This window comes from Lynx rufus, unplaced genomic scaffold, assembly GCF_022079265.1.
Source record: "Lynx rufus isolate CCGP_SWC_20201006 ecotype Redwood Valley unplaced genomic scaffold, mLynRuf1.p SCAF_3, whole genome shotgun sequence".
Taxonomy (NCBI): domain Eukaryota; kingdom Metazoa; phylum Chordata; class Mammalia; order Carnivora; family Felidae; genus Lynx; species Lynx rufus.
In genome coordinates this window covers 91,541,087-91,558,259 of record NW_025814845.1, presented here as the reverse complement: position 1 = coordinate 91,558,259, position 17,173 = coordinate 91,541,087, and the positions used below count along the sequence as shown (strand labels likewise).

Genomic DNA, 17,173 nt, shown 5'->3' with positions numbered 1-17,173 from the left:
TTTTTTTTATTTTTTTTTTTCAATGTTTATTTATTTTGGGGACAGAGAGAGACAGAGCATGAACAGGGCAGGGGCAGAGAGAGAGGGAGACACAGAATTGGAAACAGGCTCCAGGCTCCGAGCCATCAGCCCAGAGCCTGACGCGGGGCTCGAACTCCCGGACCGCGAGATCGTGACCTGGCTGAAGTCGGACGCTTAACCGACTGCGCCACCCAGGCGCCCCCATAATGATATTTTAAAGAAAACTTAGTTATTTAGGTTTTTGTATTAGATATTTATTTAACTAAAAAAACTGCTTCCTGGGTCACAACTTCAGGGTTCTCATTCTAAGGTTGTCTTATCAGATACAGTTCCCAGAAATTAAATGAGGAATGCCATTTGAGAGTGGTACCATGAGAATGTATAGTGCTACAGTGTGGTGTCCCCTGCTGGATCCTTTCACAAGAGCTGAATATTTAAAAACTGTGGAGATTCTAATATAAATGGGGCCTTGGGATTTTTGGTTTTGTTTTTAACAAGAGGAAAACCTAACTGACAAAGGGTTATTGTATGTGATAAATGTTATCTATTATTAAAGAAAATAAGGAGTTTATAATATTTCTTGTTTCACAGGGCCTATGGAGGCAGTGTTTAATTTGTAAAGCACATTTTTGTCAATCACATTTGTTGACAAAATTTTGGTCAGTTTGTGTGGACTGCCCTTGCTACCAAGAAGTAGAATTATACTTCAGATTGTTAAGAGAGGAAAAAAAATGTATATATGCTTGTGTGTATGTGTATCTATACACACATGTGTGTGTTTGTGTGTGTGTGTGTGTGTAGCTATTAGACTACTAGTACAATGGCCACATATAATTAGAAAATTCAGTCATTTTCCTCTTGTTTATATTTAGTTGCAATATGAGCTTTTTTTTTTTTTTTTTTTTTACATCAGGCTTTTTGCCTTGAGAATAATGGTATTCTCTTATAAGATTCAAATATACTTACAGGCCACAAGGACACTAATTTACTGTTGTTTAGAAGTAGCCATCTTTACTTTCTTAAGTAAGTTAAAATCCTAGAGTGCAGTTCATTAGTGTGTTCAGTGCTCTTCGTGGAGCACTTTGGCCTGTGTTGATAACACATGTGGTGTTTATTTAGCTTCATCTAGAAGGATAAAATATGCATATCATCCTTAACGTTTTAAATCCTGACACTGTAATACCTCCCTTGTGAATATCAAAATGTGTCTTTTATCTGTTCTTATTAAGGGGCTTGTGGCTTAAGTAGCCTCTATGCTGTGATTTCCATTCACTCTGTGGGAATGACAAAAATGTGGAAATAAAGTGACCTATGATTTCTGATTGCCAGTAATTAAATTAGGACAGCTCGTTTCTGATTTTAGCCTACAAGTTCTTTGGTAAATACATTGTCTTATTTTTTAAAAGTTTGTTAATTAATAATATTCTTATTGTAATAAAGGTGCGGGTAGTTGGAGTTACCTGTGCAGCCTGCCCATTCCCATGCATGAATGATCTTAAATTTCCTGTAGTTGTGCTGGATGAGTGTAGTCAAATAACTGAACCGGCCTCTCTCCTTCCCATTGCAAGGTAACCTAAATATTCCTTTCCAAAACACACTCAGATATCATAATATTTCAAATAATTTTGCACTTCAAACTCTTACCAAACTTTTTGAAAATTTTTAACAGTTTAGGTACTAAAGTGACTTTTTAAAAGAATGCAGAGGGGAACTTGAGAGGGGTTAATGTGTCAAAATTTTGTTAGATCACAGTTGAGACATTTGGATCACATAATTCTTTTTAAAGTTTTCGTTTTAATTCCAGGGAGTTAATATACAATGTTATATTAGTTTCAGGTATACAATATAGTGATTCATCAGTTCTGTACATCATCCTGTGCTCATCACAAGTGCCCTCCTTAATCCCCATCATCTATTTCACCCCATTCCCCCCACCCACCTCCCCTCTTGCAACCATCTGTTTGTTCTCGATAGTTAAGAGTTTGTTTCTTGGTTTACCTCTCTCTTATTTTTTTCCCTTTCTTGTTTATTTTTAAATTCCACATATGAGTGAAATGAGATGGTATTTGTCTTTTTTTGGTTGATTTGTTTCACTTAGCATTATACTCTCACTCCATCTGTGTCATTGCAAATGGCCAGATTTCATTCCTTTTTTATGGCTGAATGATATTCATTGTATGTATACACCACTTCTTTATCCATTCATCACTGGATGGACACTTGGGCTGCTATTATATCTTTGCTATGGTAAATAATGCTGCTGTAAACATAAGAGTGCATGTATCCCTTTGAATTAGTATTTTTGTATCCTTTGGGTAAATACCTGGTAGTGCAATTGCTAGATCATAGGGTAGTTCTATTTTTAACTTTTTGAGGAACCCCTACAGTGTTTTCCATGGTGGCTGTACCAGTTTGCATTCCCACCGACAGTGCACAAGGGTTCCTTTTTCTCCACATCCTCGCCAACACCTGTTGTTTCTTGGGTTGTTGATTTTAGCCATTCTAACAGGTGTGAGGTGATATCTCCTTGTAGTTTTGATTTACATTTCCCTGATGATAGATCACATAATTTTTAAAGCCTTGATAACACTAGTGCTAGAATTTTACTAGAGAACCTTGCAGGTTTCTCACCTAGATTAGAGGTTCTTCTTTAGTCCTATTTTGAGAACCTAAGTCTACTGAAGAATGTTCTTCAGTTGCTTACATTGATAAAGTTCCAGTGTTTAAGTTCTGAAAATAAAATTTATATTATGAAAGGATATAAACTATGTACAGAAGAATAAGTTGAAAATGAAACTTTGTCCAATAAAATTTAGAAGACTATAAAATCTTCTAAGCTGTATCAGTTAATTGAAACATTGTGCTTTTAAAGCATCTCTAACTGAGGGATCCTGAAGGCAGTGGAAAGAGTGCTAGACTTGGACTCAGTAGGCCTGAGTTCTAATCCTTGTTCTATCCCCAGTTAATGAGGGAACGAGTACCTACTGTCATGATTTTCCCAGGACTTGGGAGGTCTTGCATCATGGGAATTTTAGGTTAAACTGGGACAGTCCTAAGCAAACCAATATGAGTTGGTCACCCCACTCAGGAGCCGGGAATGGAGGAACGGTAAGGTCCTGCACAGAGGATAGAGGAGTAATAGGGTTTATCTATTTAACAATAGAAGCAATAATGCTATTATGAGTAACAAGAAATATTTCCTGTTATGTGAAGCACCTGCTGTATACTAAACACATATACTGCACGAAGTCCTGATAACAGTTATGCAAAGTAGTAGCATATCCAGGTTACTGGTAAGAGTGCTGAAGCTTGGAGAAGTTAAATAACTTGTTGTGTCCATAGAATATAATGGAGTTGAGATTTAGATACAAGTTTTTCTACAAAAAATTGGACATTTTCCCACGATATCCTACCTCGATTTAAAAAGACATTTAGCCCCAGGAACTTAATTTATTTCATCTCTAAAGCAATAGTTTAAGCCAAATGTTTTCTATGAAAGCCTCTAAGTTTATAGAATTTAAAAGTCATTGTTTCTCAAAACGTGTTGTGCAAAATGCTAATTCCATGCAGAGGCAAGGGGACATTTAGTACGTTTTATGTAGGAAAAAATTGTAAGGGGTTTTTTACTGAGTAAGTTCAAAGCCTTTTAATACATTTATTAGCATTATTAAGCCTTGTTAGTTCCCAGAACTCTGGGAATACATGTTGGAAAATAGTGCAGCAAATGATGTCAATGCATGCCTTCTCTTATTGCTTAGATTAATTTTTGGAATTCTGTTTTTAGGTTCGAGTGTGAAAAGCTGATTCTTGTTGGAGATCCCAAACAGCTTCCTCCTACTATTCAGGGTTCTGATGCAGCTCATGAAAATGGATTAGAACAAACTCTTTTTGATCGGCTCTGCTTAATGGTACTACTGTTCAATTCATGCAGAATTATCATTTATGGATTATATACTGTGTAGATGGATCGAAAATGAAAATATTAGAAGACTTAGTCCCTGCCCTAAAATAATTGTAACTGTTTAGAAAGTACCCCTCTTAAAGATAACTAGCACCTTGTAATTTAAGTACCCTTTTATATAATGAATCTTTTCCCCATGTACTACTTTAATAGTGGGTAGTAAATATATTGCTTTTGCTCTAAAATCTTAAAAAACTCTATAATGTCTTTATTATCCATGTCCCCTATTGTAGAGCTGTTGTAGAGTGCTGCTTCACATTTAAAAGAATTTTTTTAATTAATTATTAATATACACATATATATTTTTTAACATTTACTAATTTTGAGAGAGAGGGATCCTGAGCAGGGGAGGAGCAGAGAGAGAGGGAGAGACAGAATCCCAAGAAGTCAGCGCAGAGCCCACTGCAGGGCTTGGACTCAGTGAACCATGAGATCATGACCTGAGCCTAAATCAAGTCTGACACTTAACTGATGGAGCCACCCAGGCTCCCCTAATTATTAATGTATCTTTTTTAAAATTTAATTAATTTATTTATGTATTTATTTTTACTTTACATCCAAGTTAGTTAGCATATAGTGCAACGATGATTTCGGGGGTAGATTCCTTAATGCCCCTTATCCGTTTAGCTCATCCCCCCTCCCCCAACCCCTTCAGTAACCCTCTGTTTGTTCTCCATATTTAAGAGTCTCATGTTTTGTCCGCCTCCCTGCTTTTATATTATTTTTGCTTCCCTTCCCTTGTGTTCATCTGTTCTGTGTCTTATTTTTTTTTTTTTTTTTAAAGAGATTTTTTAAATTTTTTTTTTCAACGTTTATTTTATTTTTGGGACAGAGGGAGACAGAGCATGAATGGGGGAGGGGCAGAGAGAGAGGGAGACACAGAATCGGAAACAGGCTCCAGGCTCTGAGCCATCAGCCCAGAGCCCGACGCGGGGCTCGAACTCACGGACCGTGAGATCGTGACCTGGCTGAAGTCGGACGCTTAACCGACTGCGCCACCCAGGCGCCCCTGTTCTGTGTCTTAAAGTCCTCATATGAGTGAAGTCATATGATATTTGTCTTTCTCTGACTGACTACTTTCGCTTAGCATAATACCCTCTAGTTCCATCCATGTAGCTGCTCATGGCAAGATTTCATTCTTTTTGATTGCCGAGTAATACTCCATTGTGTGTGTGTGTGTGTGTGTGTGTGTGTGTGTGTGTGTGTGTGTGTGTATGCCACATCTTCTTTATCCATTCATCCATCAATGGACATTTGGGCTCTTTCCATACTTTGGCTATTGTTGATAATGCTGCTTTAAACATTGGGGAGCATGTGCCCCTTCAAAACAGCATACCTATATCCCTTGGATAAATATGCTTTGTCAAAGATTAGCTGGCCATATGTTTGTGGGTCCATTTCTGGGTTCTCTATTCTGTTCCATTGATCTGAGTTTCTGTTCTTGTGCCAGTACCATACTGTCTTGATGGTTACAGCTTTGTAATACAGCTTGAAGTCTGGAATTGTGATGCCTCCTGCTTTGGTTTTCTTTTTCCAGCATTGCTTTGGCTATCTGGGGTCTTTTCTGGTTCCATACAAATTTTAGGATTGTTTATTCTAGCTCTGTGAAGAATGCTGGCGTTATTTTTATAAGAATTGCATTGAATATATAGATTGCTTTGGGTAGTATTGACATTTTAACAATCTTTGTTCTTCCTATCCAGGAGCATGGAATCTTCTTCCATTTCTTTGTGTCTTCAATTTCTTTCATAAGCTTTCTATAGTTTTCAGTGTATAGATTTTTCACCTCTTTGGTTAGATTTATTCCTAGGTATTTTATGGGTTTTGATGCAGTTGTAAATGGGATCGATTCTTTTATTTCTCTCTCTGTTGTTTCATTGTTGGTGTATAGGAATGCAACCAGTTTCTGTGCATTGTTTTTATGTCCTGCAACTTTGCTGAATTCAAAATCAGTTCTAGCAGTTTTTTGGTGGAATCTTTTGGGTTTTCCATATAGAGTATCATGTCATCTGCGAAAAGTGGAAGTTTGACCTCATGGCCGATTTGGATGCCTTTATTTCTTTATGTTGTCTGATTGCTGAGGCTAAGACTTCCAATACTGTGTTGAATAACAGTGGTGATAATATATCTTTAAATAGAGGTGACATTCACATAATGTAAAATTAACCGTTTTAAAAGTGGATAATTCAGTGGCATTTAATACGTTCACGGTACTGTGTAAACACGGGCTCTATTTGAAAACACTTCTGTCACCCAAAAATAAAAACCCATACCCATTTAGCAGTTTCTCCATTCCCTCCTCTCTCCAGACCCTGGCAACCACCAGTCTGTTTTCAGTCTGTATAGTCGTATCTAGTCAGTATACTTTATGTCATACAATCTTACAACTTTCATATCATATACAACCCAGAATCTATACAATATGTGACCTTTTGTGCCTGGCTTATGTCACTTAGCACCGAGTTTTTGAGGTTCATCCACATTATAGCATATATCAATACTGTATTACATTAAATAAAAATACATTCTTAATGGTACTGTAGTCATCTCCCTACTCATATCTAGAACTTTTTCATTATCCCAACAGAAACTTTGTACCCATTAAACAATAATGCCTCTTCTTTCCTGAGCACTTGGTAACCTCTATTCAGCTTTCTGCCTCTGTGGATTTGCCTCCTCTATGTGCTTCATATAAGTATAATCATATGATTTGTGTCCTTTTGTGTTTGGCTTATTTACTTGGCATAATCCATTCGGAGTGTGTCCATGTTGTAATATGTGTCAGAATTTCATTCCTTGTTAACACCAAATAATATTCCATTGTATGTAATACCACATTTCATATATCCACTCATCTGTGGATGGATATTTGGGTTGTTTCTGTCTTTCAGCTATTGTGAATAACAGTGCCATGAGCATTGGTATACAGATACCTATTCGAGTCTCTGCTTTCGGTTCTGTTGAGTATACATGCAGAAGTGCTACTACTGGGTCATATAATAATTTCATGGGTTTTTTTTTTTTTTAAATCCTTTCTCTTTGTTTTTTAAGTTTTTATTTAAATTCCAGTTAGTTAACATACAGTGTAATATTAGTTTCAGGTGTACAGTGTAGTGATTCAACACTTCCATACAACACCTGACGCTCATCACAGTAAGTGCCCTTCTTAGTCCTGATCACCTGTTTAACCCATCCCCCACCCACTTCCCCTCTGGTAACCACATCAGTTTGTTTTCTGTAGTTAAGAGTCTGTTTCTTTCTTTTCTTTTTTCTTTTTTTCTTTTTTTTAACCTTTGTTCATTTTTGAGAGAGACAGAGTGCATGCAGTGATGGAGCAGAGAGAGAGGGAAACATAGAATCCAAAGCAGACTCCAGGCTCTGAGCTATCAGCTCAGAGCCTAACGTGGGGCTTGAACTCACGAACTGTGAGATCAGGACCTGGGCTGAAGTCAGACACTTAACTGAGCCACCCAGGCGCCCCTTGACAGTTTCCTTTGATGAACAAAAGTTCTGTAATTTTGCTGAAATCCAGTTTATCATTTTTTTTTTTCTTGTGTTGCTTGTGCTTTTGGGGTCATATCCATGAAACCTCATCCAGTATCATACAAATTTTCCCCAGTGTTTTCTTCAAGAGTTTTATAGTTTTGGTCTTACATTTAACTTAAGATTCTTTGATCCATCTTGAGTTTATTTTTGTAAAGGTATAAGATATGGTCCAGTTTTTTTTGTCCCCCATGCATATATTCAGTTTTTCTAGCACCATTTGTCAAAAAAATCTGTCCTTTCCCCATTGAATGGTTTTGGCACCCTTGACAAAAATCAGTTGACTATGTGCAGGTTTATTTCTGGACCCTCTATTCTATTCCATTGGTCTATATTATTTAATTTTTTATGGCTGAATAATATTCCATTGTATGCATGTACCACAATTTGCTTATCTATTTATTATTACTATTGTTTTGATGCAATATTCAAAATCAAGCTATTTTTGTAAGCAGAAGATTAAAGTATTACGGCCAAAAGAATATAGAAAATCTACCAAAAGAAAAATTTTATCAGTGTTGCTAGCTTAAATTGCATTTAAGGAGTTACTTTGCTGTTTGAACTTTCAATAATCTGTACTTTTTTTGAGAGAGAGAGAGGGTGTAACTGAGCAAAGGTTAGACAGAGAGAGAGAGAGAGAGGGAGAGAGAGAGAGAACTGGGTCTCACCCAAAGCAGGGCTCATGCTCACCCAAAGTGGGGCTTGTGCTCATTTGAAGCAGGGTTTGTATTCATGAACCATGAGATCATGGCCTGAACTGAAGTCAGATGCTTAACTTACTGAGCCCCCCAGACACCCAATAATCTGTACTTTCTTAACAGAGGAAGAAAAATAGAAATGAAACTAAAAGAATGATTAAATCTCAAATAAATGTTTCTTCACCCTCAAGAGATAGTATTTCCTAAAAGATCCTTCTAACAAGAGACTTTAGATGGATGGATTGATTGCTTTGCTCTAAACGGTAGAGATATTAGTGCTCTCATGCTTTTCCCCCTTTTCTTATCCCTTCCCTTATTCCTATTTTTGTTAGTTACGTTGTTATTCTTTTTGTTCTATAGTCATAATTTGTACGATTGTTTAGAGTCATTCTATATATTTTTTAATTTTTTAAAAAAATGTTTATTTTGAGAGAGAGAAAGAGCACGCATGCACGCACGCGCACACACACGTGTGCTCATGCATGTGGGGGAGGGGCAGAGAGAGAGGGAGAGAGAGAAAATCCCAAAAAGGCTCCACACTGTCAGCACAGAGCCCCGACCCAAGACTCGATCTCACAAACTATGAGATCATGACCTGAGCCACCCAGGTGACCCTAGAATTAGTTCTATATTTAGAAGTTTCAGTGTCATTCATATGGGTGCTTTGGACTTCATCGTCAATTTTTTTTTTTTCAAGAATGACTTATAGATACATACTTTCCTGAGTCCGTTTGGTTTCAAAATGTCCATTGCTTTTAAATGTAAAAGGCATCTTGGCTTATTGAATAGTTGCATCAAGTATTACTGTGAATTTTAGGGCCAGCATGATTATTTTCCCCTTGTAATGATTTATTTTTTTTTTTTAATTTTTTTTTTTTAACATTTATTTATTTTTGAGACAGAGAGAGAGACAGAGCATGAACAGGGGAGGGGCAGAGAGAGAGGGAGACACAGAATCTGAAACAGGCTCCAGGCTCTGAGCTGTCAGCACAGAGCCCGACGCGGGGCTCAAACTCACGGACCGTGAGATCATGACCTGAGCCGAAGTCGGACACTTAACCGACCGAGCCACCCAGGCGCCCCTGTAATGATTTATTTTTTCTACCTAGATACAATAACTCTTTTTACAACCTTAAAGTTTATAAATTTGCCACAGTATATCTCAGTGTGGAGCTTTCTGTAACTAATCATTCTGTAATAAAAGTTCTCTCAAACTGGAGACTCTTGTTTCTTTGTTTTAGGAAAGGGTTCTGCTCTACCTGATGAATTCTCTACCAGTAGCTTAGTCTGTGCAGGATGCTGTAAGAAAATACCATAGACTGGGTGGCTTAACCAACAGACATTTATTTCTCACAGTTCTGGAGGCTGGGAAGGCCAAGATCAAGGTACCTTCAGATTTGGTTCCTGGTAAGAATGCTCTTCTTGGCCGTGTCCTCACATGGTAGAATGAGAAAAAAACTCTGGCCTCTTCCTCTTCTAATAAGGAAACTAATCTTATCATAAGGACCCCATTCTCATGACCTCATCTGAACCTAATTACCTTCCAAAGGCCTCGCCTCCAAATATCATCTCCATGGGGTTTAGGGCTGCAACATAGGAACTGGGGTCGGAGACACATTTGGTCTAAAATACAAAGGCCCCTCAATTATTTTTATATTGGGTATCTTTATCTGTTTCCATTAATGTTACTTTAATTTTTTGTCTTCATTATCTGTGAAGGCTTTCTAATATGTCTGTTCCCCTTACATTGAGTTTGAAGTTGCATTGAGTTTTAAGTTGGGTTGTAGTGAGTTTTATGAAGAAATTCCATTTGTTCTTTGCTTCCTTTAGTTCTCTAATGATACTATTTTGAAAATTAGTTTGTTTTCTTAGGATTGAAATTTCCCTTTTAATCTCATTATCTTTTTAAATCTCATTGTCTTTTCATCATCTCACTGTTGAGATTTTATTTCACTCAGTTACATTCTGATTATATTCTAAAGGTTGAGACTTGAGGAAAACTTTCTTCTGTTTCTTGGTTATATTTTGTCTAGGCTGCGTTCTATACATAGTGTTTGCATTGTCTTTATCTTGTTAGTTTGAGGGGAAGCTGTAGTGTGTTAGCACAGTTGCCATTCCTGCTTGATCTCCTGATGTTCTTGCTTAGGTAGCTCTCAGATTCTGTATTTTCTTAGTACCCTGAAAATAGGGTGTGGGGAGTGGGGTAGGTGTGGGACTGGAATAGAACTGAATTAAGAATGTGTACTGTCTTGGGGCACTTGGGTGGCTCAGTCGGTTGAGCGTCCGACTTTGGCTCAGGTCGTGATCTCACGGTTCATGGTTCAAACCCTGCGTGGGGCTCTATGCTGACAGCTTGGAGCCTGGAGCTGCTTCGGATTCTGTGTGTCTCTCTCTCTGCCCCTCCCCCGTTTGTTCATTCCCTGTCTCTCTCTCTTTCTCTCTCTCAAAAATAAGTAAAAAAAAAAAAAAAGTTAAGAACGTGTACTGCCTTTTTTTGCTTACATGGGCTCTCTCAATTCTAAGGTTTTATTAAATATCCAGTATCAGGATTCATTCCACATAGTTGGAGGTATTGTCCCTTTGCCAGACAAGGAATATTCTTGGACTTCAGGTGTCCCCCCAGTTTGATGTTTCATCCTCAGAGCCTTCACTTCACTAAAAACTAACTGCTCAGATCACTTTCCCTCTTTCATTACTATTCTTAGGAGCAATTTCTATGTTATGACTTCTAGAGAAGTTAGGAATCTCACCATACAGATGGTCGTTGACTTACAATATTTGGACTTAACAATTTCACCTGTATGATGGTGTGAAAGTGATACACATATAGTAGCAACTATCCTTTGAATCTTGAATTTTGATCTTTTCCCAGGCTAACGATATGATGTAAGATCCTCTCTCATGATGCTGGGCAGTGCAGCGAGCCACAGCTCCCAGTCAGCCACATGGTCATGACTGTAAACAACCTATACACTTACAGCCATTCTGCACCCATACAGCCATTCTGTTTTTCACTCTCAGTATCGTGTTAAATAAATTACATGAAATATTCAATATTTCATTATAAATTAGGCTTTGTGTTAGATGATTTAACCCAATTGCTAGCTAATGTAAGTATTCTGAGCATGTTTAAGGTAGAATAGGCTAAGCTATGATGTTCCATAGGGTAAGTGTACTAAATGCATTTTCACTTCCATTTTCAACTTATGATGAGTTCATCAGGATGTAACGCCATCATAAGTCAAGAAAGATCTGTACTGCATTTCTCCCTTCTGCTTTATTTTTTTTTTTAATTTTTTTTTAACGTTTATTTTTGAGACAGAGAGAGACAGAGCATGAACAGGGGAGGGTCAGAGAGAGGGAGACACAGAATCTGAAACAGGCTCCAGGCTCTGAGCTGTCAGCACAGAGCTCGACGCGGGGCTTGAACTCACGGACCGCGAAATCATGACCTGAGTGGAAGTCGGCCACTTAGCCAACTGAGCCTCCCAGGCACCCCTCTCCCTTCTGCTTTAGAATGCTGTTTCTTAATAAGCACTTTATAAACTTTATGGCATTGAGTTGTCTCTAAACCTTTCTTTGGTGCATGGCTACTGAATTTTTCCTTTGCTATTGTTTTTAATATATTGTTGTAGATGTTTCTTTAGATATTGGAGAATGGATTCTGCAAGTCAGTGTTATTCCACCTTTTTCAGAAGTTTCCCCTTACACTGAGTTTCAAGTTGTGTTGTTTTGAGTTGAGTTGTACTCAATTTTGTGAAGACTCAAGCTTTCAATTATCTTGAGTTATTAATTGTAACTGAATTGAATTGCACAACTTTCTGCCCCTTCCATGATAAGTCCGTGTTCAGATTCTTTTGAATCAGATCTTTCCATTGGCTTTTTAAAAATCTTAATTTAAAAAATTATTTAGATTCTGAAAACATTTTTAAATAGTCACATGATTCAAAATGCAAATTCTAAAGGAACCATAGAGTGAAGACTTTTACTCCTGTCCCCCAACCACTCAGTTTTTCACCCCCAAAGCACTGTCATCTTTTTCTTGTATTCTTCTAGTGATAATTTATGCCATCATAAGCAAATACATAAAATATTTCCCCCCTCTTTTACAAATGCTACCATACAATACATGCCGTTATGCTCTTTGCTCTTTCACTTATCTGTTGTCGATGATTTTTAAAACATGAAGTAGATTATTGAGGGAATTTTAAAAGGCCAAATAAAGATAGACTAAAAAGTGGATTTACTTGTAGAATATAATGGAATTAAATTTACGAAATGGAATATATAAAACATTCAAGGTGAATGAACTTGATCCATATAGATGATTCTCATAAACATAGTAGATGTTGAAAGAAGCAAGGTACAAAGAGATACATAGTATAAAATACAATTTATGTGAATTTCAAAAACACAGCAAATAATGTGTATTATTCATACATACATGCCCATGTATGAAACATATAAAGCTTGCATGGGAATGCCATAAAACACAGTTAGTATTGGAACTGTTTCTAGACAAGGTGGTAGAGGAAATAGATGAGCACGGGGGGTGGGTGGGGGGGCATAGCTATCTATGCCACATTTCATATTTTAACAAAAAGGAAATCTGAAACAAGATGACTAAATACTAATGTCAGATTTGTGTGGTACATAGATGAGTATTATATTTTTTTGCTTTTCTGTATATTTGAACTAGTTCAGAATTAATTAAAAGAAACAAAAATAATATCTATTATTCATTATAGAAAGTGTGGAAACTACAGAAAACTAAAAGGTTAAAAAAATCTATAATAATCTCACTGCCCCCAAGAGAGAATCCTTTGTAATATTTTGGTATCATTCCTTCCAGCTTTTATCCTAGGGGTGTCTGCATATATCAAATATATACACTGTAAGAATACATATATTTGATATATGTGCACACAATGGAATATCATTCAGCCATAAAAAAAGAGGGAAGTCTTGCCACTTACAACAACATGGATATACCTTGAGAGCATTATGCTAAGTGAAATAAATCAGAAAGAGATAAATACTGTATGTTATCACTTACCTGTAGAATCTAAAAAAAAGCTGACCTCATAGAAACAAAGAGTAGAATGGTGGTTACCATGAGCTAGGAGGTAGAAAGGTAGGAAGAGGGAGATGTTGGTCAAAGGGCATAAATTTCCAGTTATCAGATGAGTAAGTTCTGGGGATCTAATTAACAGCATGGTAATTATAGTTAATAATATCATATACTTGAAAATTGCTAAGAGAGTAGATGTTGCATGTTCTCACTATTAAAAAAGAAATGTAATTACCTAATTATGTGATGTGATAGAGGTGTTATCTAATGCTATGGTGGTAGTCAATTTGCAATATATGAATATCAAATCAATTCATGGTTCACCTTCAGCTTATACAATTGTGTTATACTTACACAATTATGTTGTATGTCAATTATATCGCAATAAATCTGTAAAAATATGTATTTTTACGTAGTTGAAACCATACCATGTAGTTACTCTCCTGCCTTTTTTAAACTTTGCATTATAATAAACCATTTCCCTGTGTTATTACTAGCTTTGTAATCATCACTGTTGTCACAAATATTTTAATCACCAAATATTATGTGAATATACCATAATTTAATCATTTTTCTAACATTGTTTCTAGTACTAAATAATGGTCCTTTGAATATAAAAAAATCATTTGAGAATTTTTGTACTTTGAGCATATTTTGTATTTTTGGCAAGGTTTTCACATGCCCACTGACTTAGACTCATCTGCAAACTTATGCCCTAAATAATACAAGGACTGTTTTTTTCCTTACTGTTTTTCTTCCATAAAAGATACCTTGTCTGTGTGATCATTAATCCTGCCTTTAACTATGCATTATTATTATTGGAGTACCTTGTAGTTATTCAAAATGTTCAAATAGTGCTCCAGAACATTTTGCAAACACAGAGCATGCTCTACAAGAGCTCTAACTTGGATGGAATGTGGATTTTATGATGCACTAACAAGGTTGAAGATTCAAAATAAAAGATGGCTTATGCCCAAGGAGGAAAATTAATGAGGTATCAGCAAGTCTTTCTAACATTTTTTAAAAATTTTTAATGTTTATTTATTTTTGAGAGAGAGACAGAGAGAGAGAGCACGCGTGCAAGCGGGGGAGGGACAGAGAGAGGGAGACACAGAATCCAAAGCAGGCTCCAGCCTCCGAGCTGTCAGCACAGAGCACGATGCAGAGCTCAAACTCACAAACCGTGAGATTATGACCTGAGCTGAAGTCAGACACTTAACCGGCTGAGCCACCCACGTGCCCCTCAAATATATATTTTTAAAGATTCCTTTTCAATTTAGTGCCACATACATTATGAAACCACCTAATGTTAGTCACCAAACTTACTAGATAAGTCTAATATTTGACATGCTTTATAATTTTGTGGTGTAAATAATAGGTTACCATGAAGATATTTTTAGTAATTAAAAATTGTTATTTATAGTCTATTTGATCATAGTTGTAATTCATTTACTAAGAGCACAGTATGTTGATATTTTTAAATTTTTAAATACTAATCTTTTATTTCCCCCTAAGGAAAAAAATGCTTTAATTTTTTTTTCTTCATTTAAATTTCTTAGGGTCATAAGCCAGTTCTGTTGAGAACCCAATACCGTTGTCACCCTGCAATCAGTGCTATCTCTAATGATCTGTTTTATGAAGGAAACCTCATGAATGGCATTTCAGAAACAGAGAGGAGCCCTTTATTGGAATGGCTCCCAACTCTGTGTTTCTATAACGTTAAAGGACTGGAGCAGGTAAATGACATTAATGAGAGTCAACATGGTTTAGTTTCCTGGTTTAATTTTATTGTTGTTGTTTATATGGTTTTCTTGGTCTTTCCACAGCCTTTCTGGGAAATATAATTTAGGCTCTGTTTCATATTCCAGATTGAAAGAGATAACAGCTTTCATAATGTGGCAGAAGCTGCTTTTACACTCAAGCTGATTCAATCACTGATTGTAAGTGGAATAGCAGGCTCGGTGATCGGGGTGATAACATTATACAAATCCCAGATGTACAAGGTTTGTATCGTATTATGACACTTAAATATTGTGACTTTTTGTTACAATATTTGATAGTTACATTTGAGTAGTAGTTGGGTTTGGTACTTAAAAAACTTTTGGGAGTGTAACATTTTTAAAAATTCTGATTTTTGTGTGGTCTGGCTTTTTTTCTGTATAATTAAATGTAAACCTAACAAGGTTTAATTAAATTCAGTTTACAGCTGTTAGGGCAAAAATGCAAATAAACAAATTAGAGGGAAGAAAATACAGTGTATGCTTTGTGTTTTGGGCCAGATGGGATTCAATCTCTGTTTTCCAAAATGTTCTTTCATTATTATTTCATTTTATTAATAAATCAAAAGTAGATAGCAAATATTAATGTACATGTAAACCAATTACTTCTAACTAGTTTTTACTTTTTTTCTTTTTTAAAATATTTTTCATCTTTTCTATTATTAATTTTCAACTCTGAATTAGTATATCTGGATGAATTCCCCAACAATAGATAAATCATCACTTTTGCTTTTGTTTCCTAATTTATATTGTCATCTAGTTATTTATGAATCGTTTTAGAACCTATCAAATCTATGTGAATCATTAAAAAATGAAAATTATCCACTACTAGTTAAATAAAAATGGCTGCTGTGAATAGGTTCAGGGCTTAAGTTCTTCGTGGTCTCTTCCCTGTGTGATCTGTCTTTTCCTCCACAGCTTTGTCATTCACTCAATGCCGTGGACTTTGATCATCCTGATATTAAAGCCGTGCAGGTATCCACAGTAGATGCTTTTCAGGGAGCTGAAAAGGAGATTATTATTCTGTCCTGTGTAAGGACAAGACAAGTAGGATTTATTGATTCAGAAAAAAGAATGAATGTTGCATTGACCAGAGGAAGGAGGCATTTGTTGATCGTGGGAAATTTAGCCTGTTTGCGGAAAAATCGACTCTGGGGACGTGTGATCCAACACTGTGAAGGTAAGATATAAAAATGTTTTTTTTTTGTTTTTTTTTTTTTAATGTTTATTTATTTTTGAGACAGAGAGAGACAGAGCATGAACGGGGGAGGGGCAGAGAGAGAGGGAGACACAGAATCGGAAACAGGCTCCAGACTCTGAGCCATCAGCCCAGAGCCTGACGCAGGGCTCGAACTCCCGGACCACGAGATCGTGACCTGGCTGAAGTCGGACGCTTAACCGACTGCGCCACCCAGCCGCCCCAAAATGTCTTTAATTCAAGTGTTTTGAATTAAAAATGACTCTTGAGTTAGTGCTTGGAGTGGTTCAGGTAGGACTAGCTCTGACTTTGCCACTGTGTGAGATGACTGAAATATCGTCGTCTCACGTTTTATCTCTTTTTTAGGAAGGGAAGATGGATTACAACATGCAAGCCAATGTGAACCACAGCTGAATCATCTTCTTAAAGATTATTCTGAAAAACAAGCAGAAGAGAAACAGAAGAAAAAGAGTGAAAAAGATAAATCTCATTCACAAAAAGTCATGGCATAGATCATTTGTATTTATATGAATTCAAATTCATTTTACACTATATATTTTTATATTTTTACTACCCCAAAATGTTGTTATTGATAAAAAATTTATAATATTTATGTAATAAATTAACTCCAAATAAAAATTTGTTCTTCAAAAAATATACATACTTATATTAAGATAGGCAGATGTTGAATGTAATATAAAATCTTACTAATAAAAATACACTTTTTTCTAAAAATTATTATTTCTTTTTGCTAAAGGAATAAGTTTTACAAAGGGTATGGAAAAGCTCCTGGGGAATACCAATGTTACTTCAAAAATAAGTAAATATCTCAAAAACTCATCTGTTAGAACATGGCTACAAAGTTGTATCAATACACCCCTTTCTGAACTACAGTTCTATCAG

The 17,173-nt window shown here is 36.2% G+C and overlaps 1 protein-coding gene across 2 annotated transcripts in view; it reads left to right on the top strand.

Moving 5' to 3' along the window:
- ZGRF1 (zinc finger GRF-type containing 1) overlaps positions 1–16,841 on the top strand; it is an 85,618-nt gene extending 68,777 nt beyond the window's left edge. For both annotated transcript variants that reach the window (XM_047091557.1, XM_047091556.1), the window contains 6 exons: positions 1,462–1,589; positions 3,806–3,929; positions 14,854–15,030; positions 15,163–15,297; positions 15,991–16,252; positions 16,637–16,841. In XM_047091557.1, coding sequence (XP_046947513.1) covers positions 1,462–1,589; positions 3,806–3,929; positions 14,854–15,030; positions 15,163–15,297; positions 15,991–16,252; positions 16,637–16,782 — 972 coding nt within the window. In that variant the 3' untranslated portion in view covers positions 16,783–16,841. The remainder of the gene's footprint in view (positions 1–1,461; positions 1,590–3,805; positions 3,930–14,853; positions 15,031–15,162; positions 15,298–15,990; positions 16,253–16,636) is intronic.
- Positions 16,842–17,173: the final 332 nt, after the last annotated feature.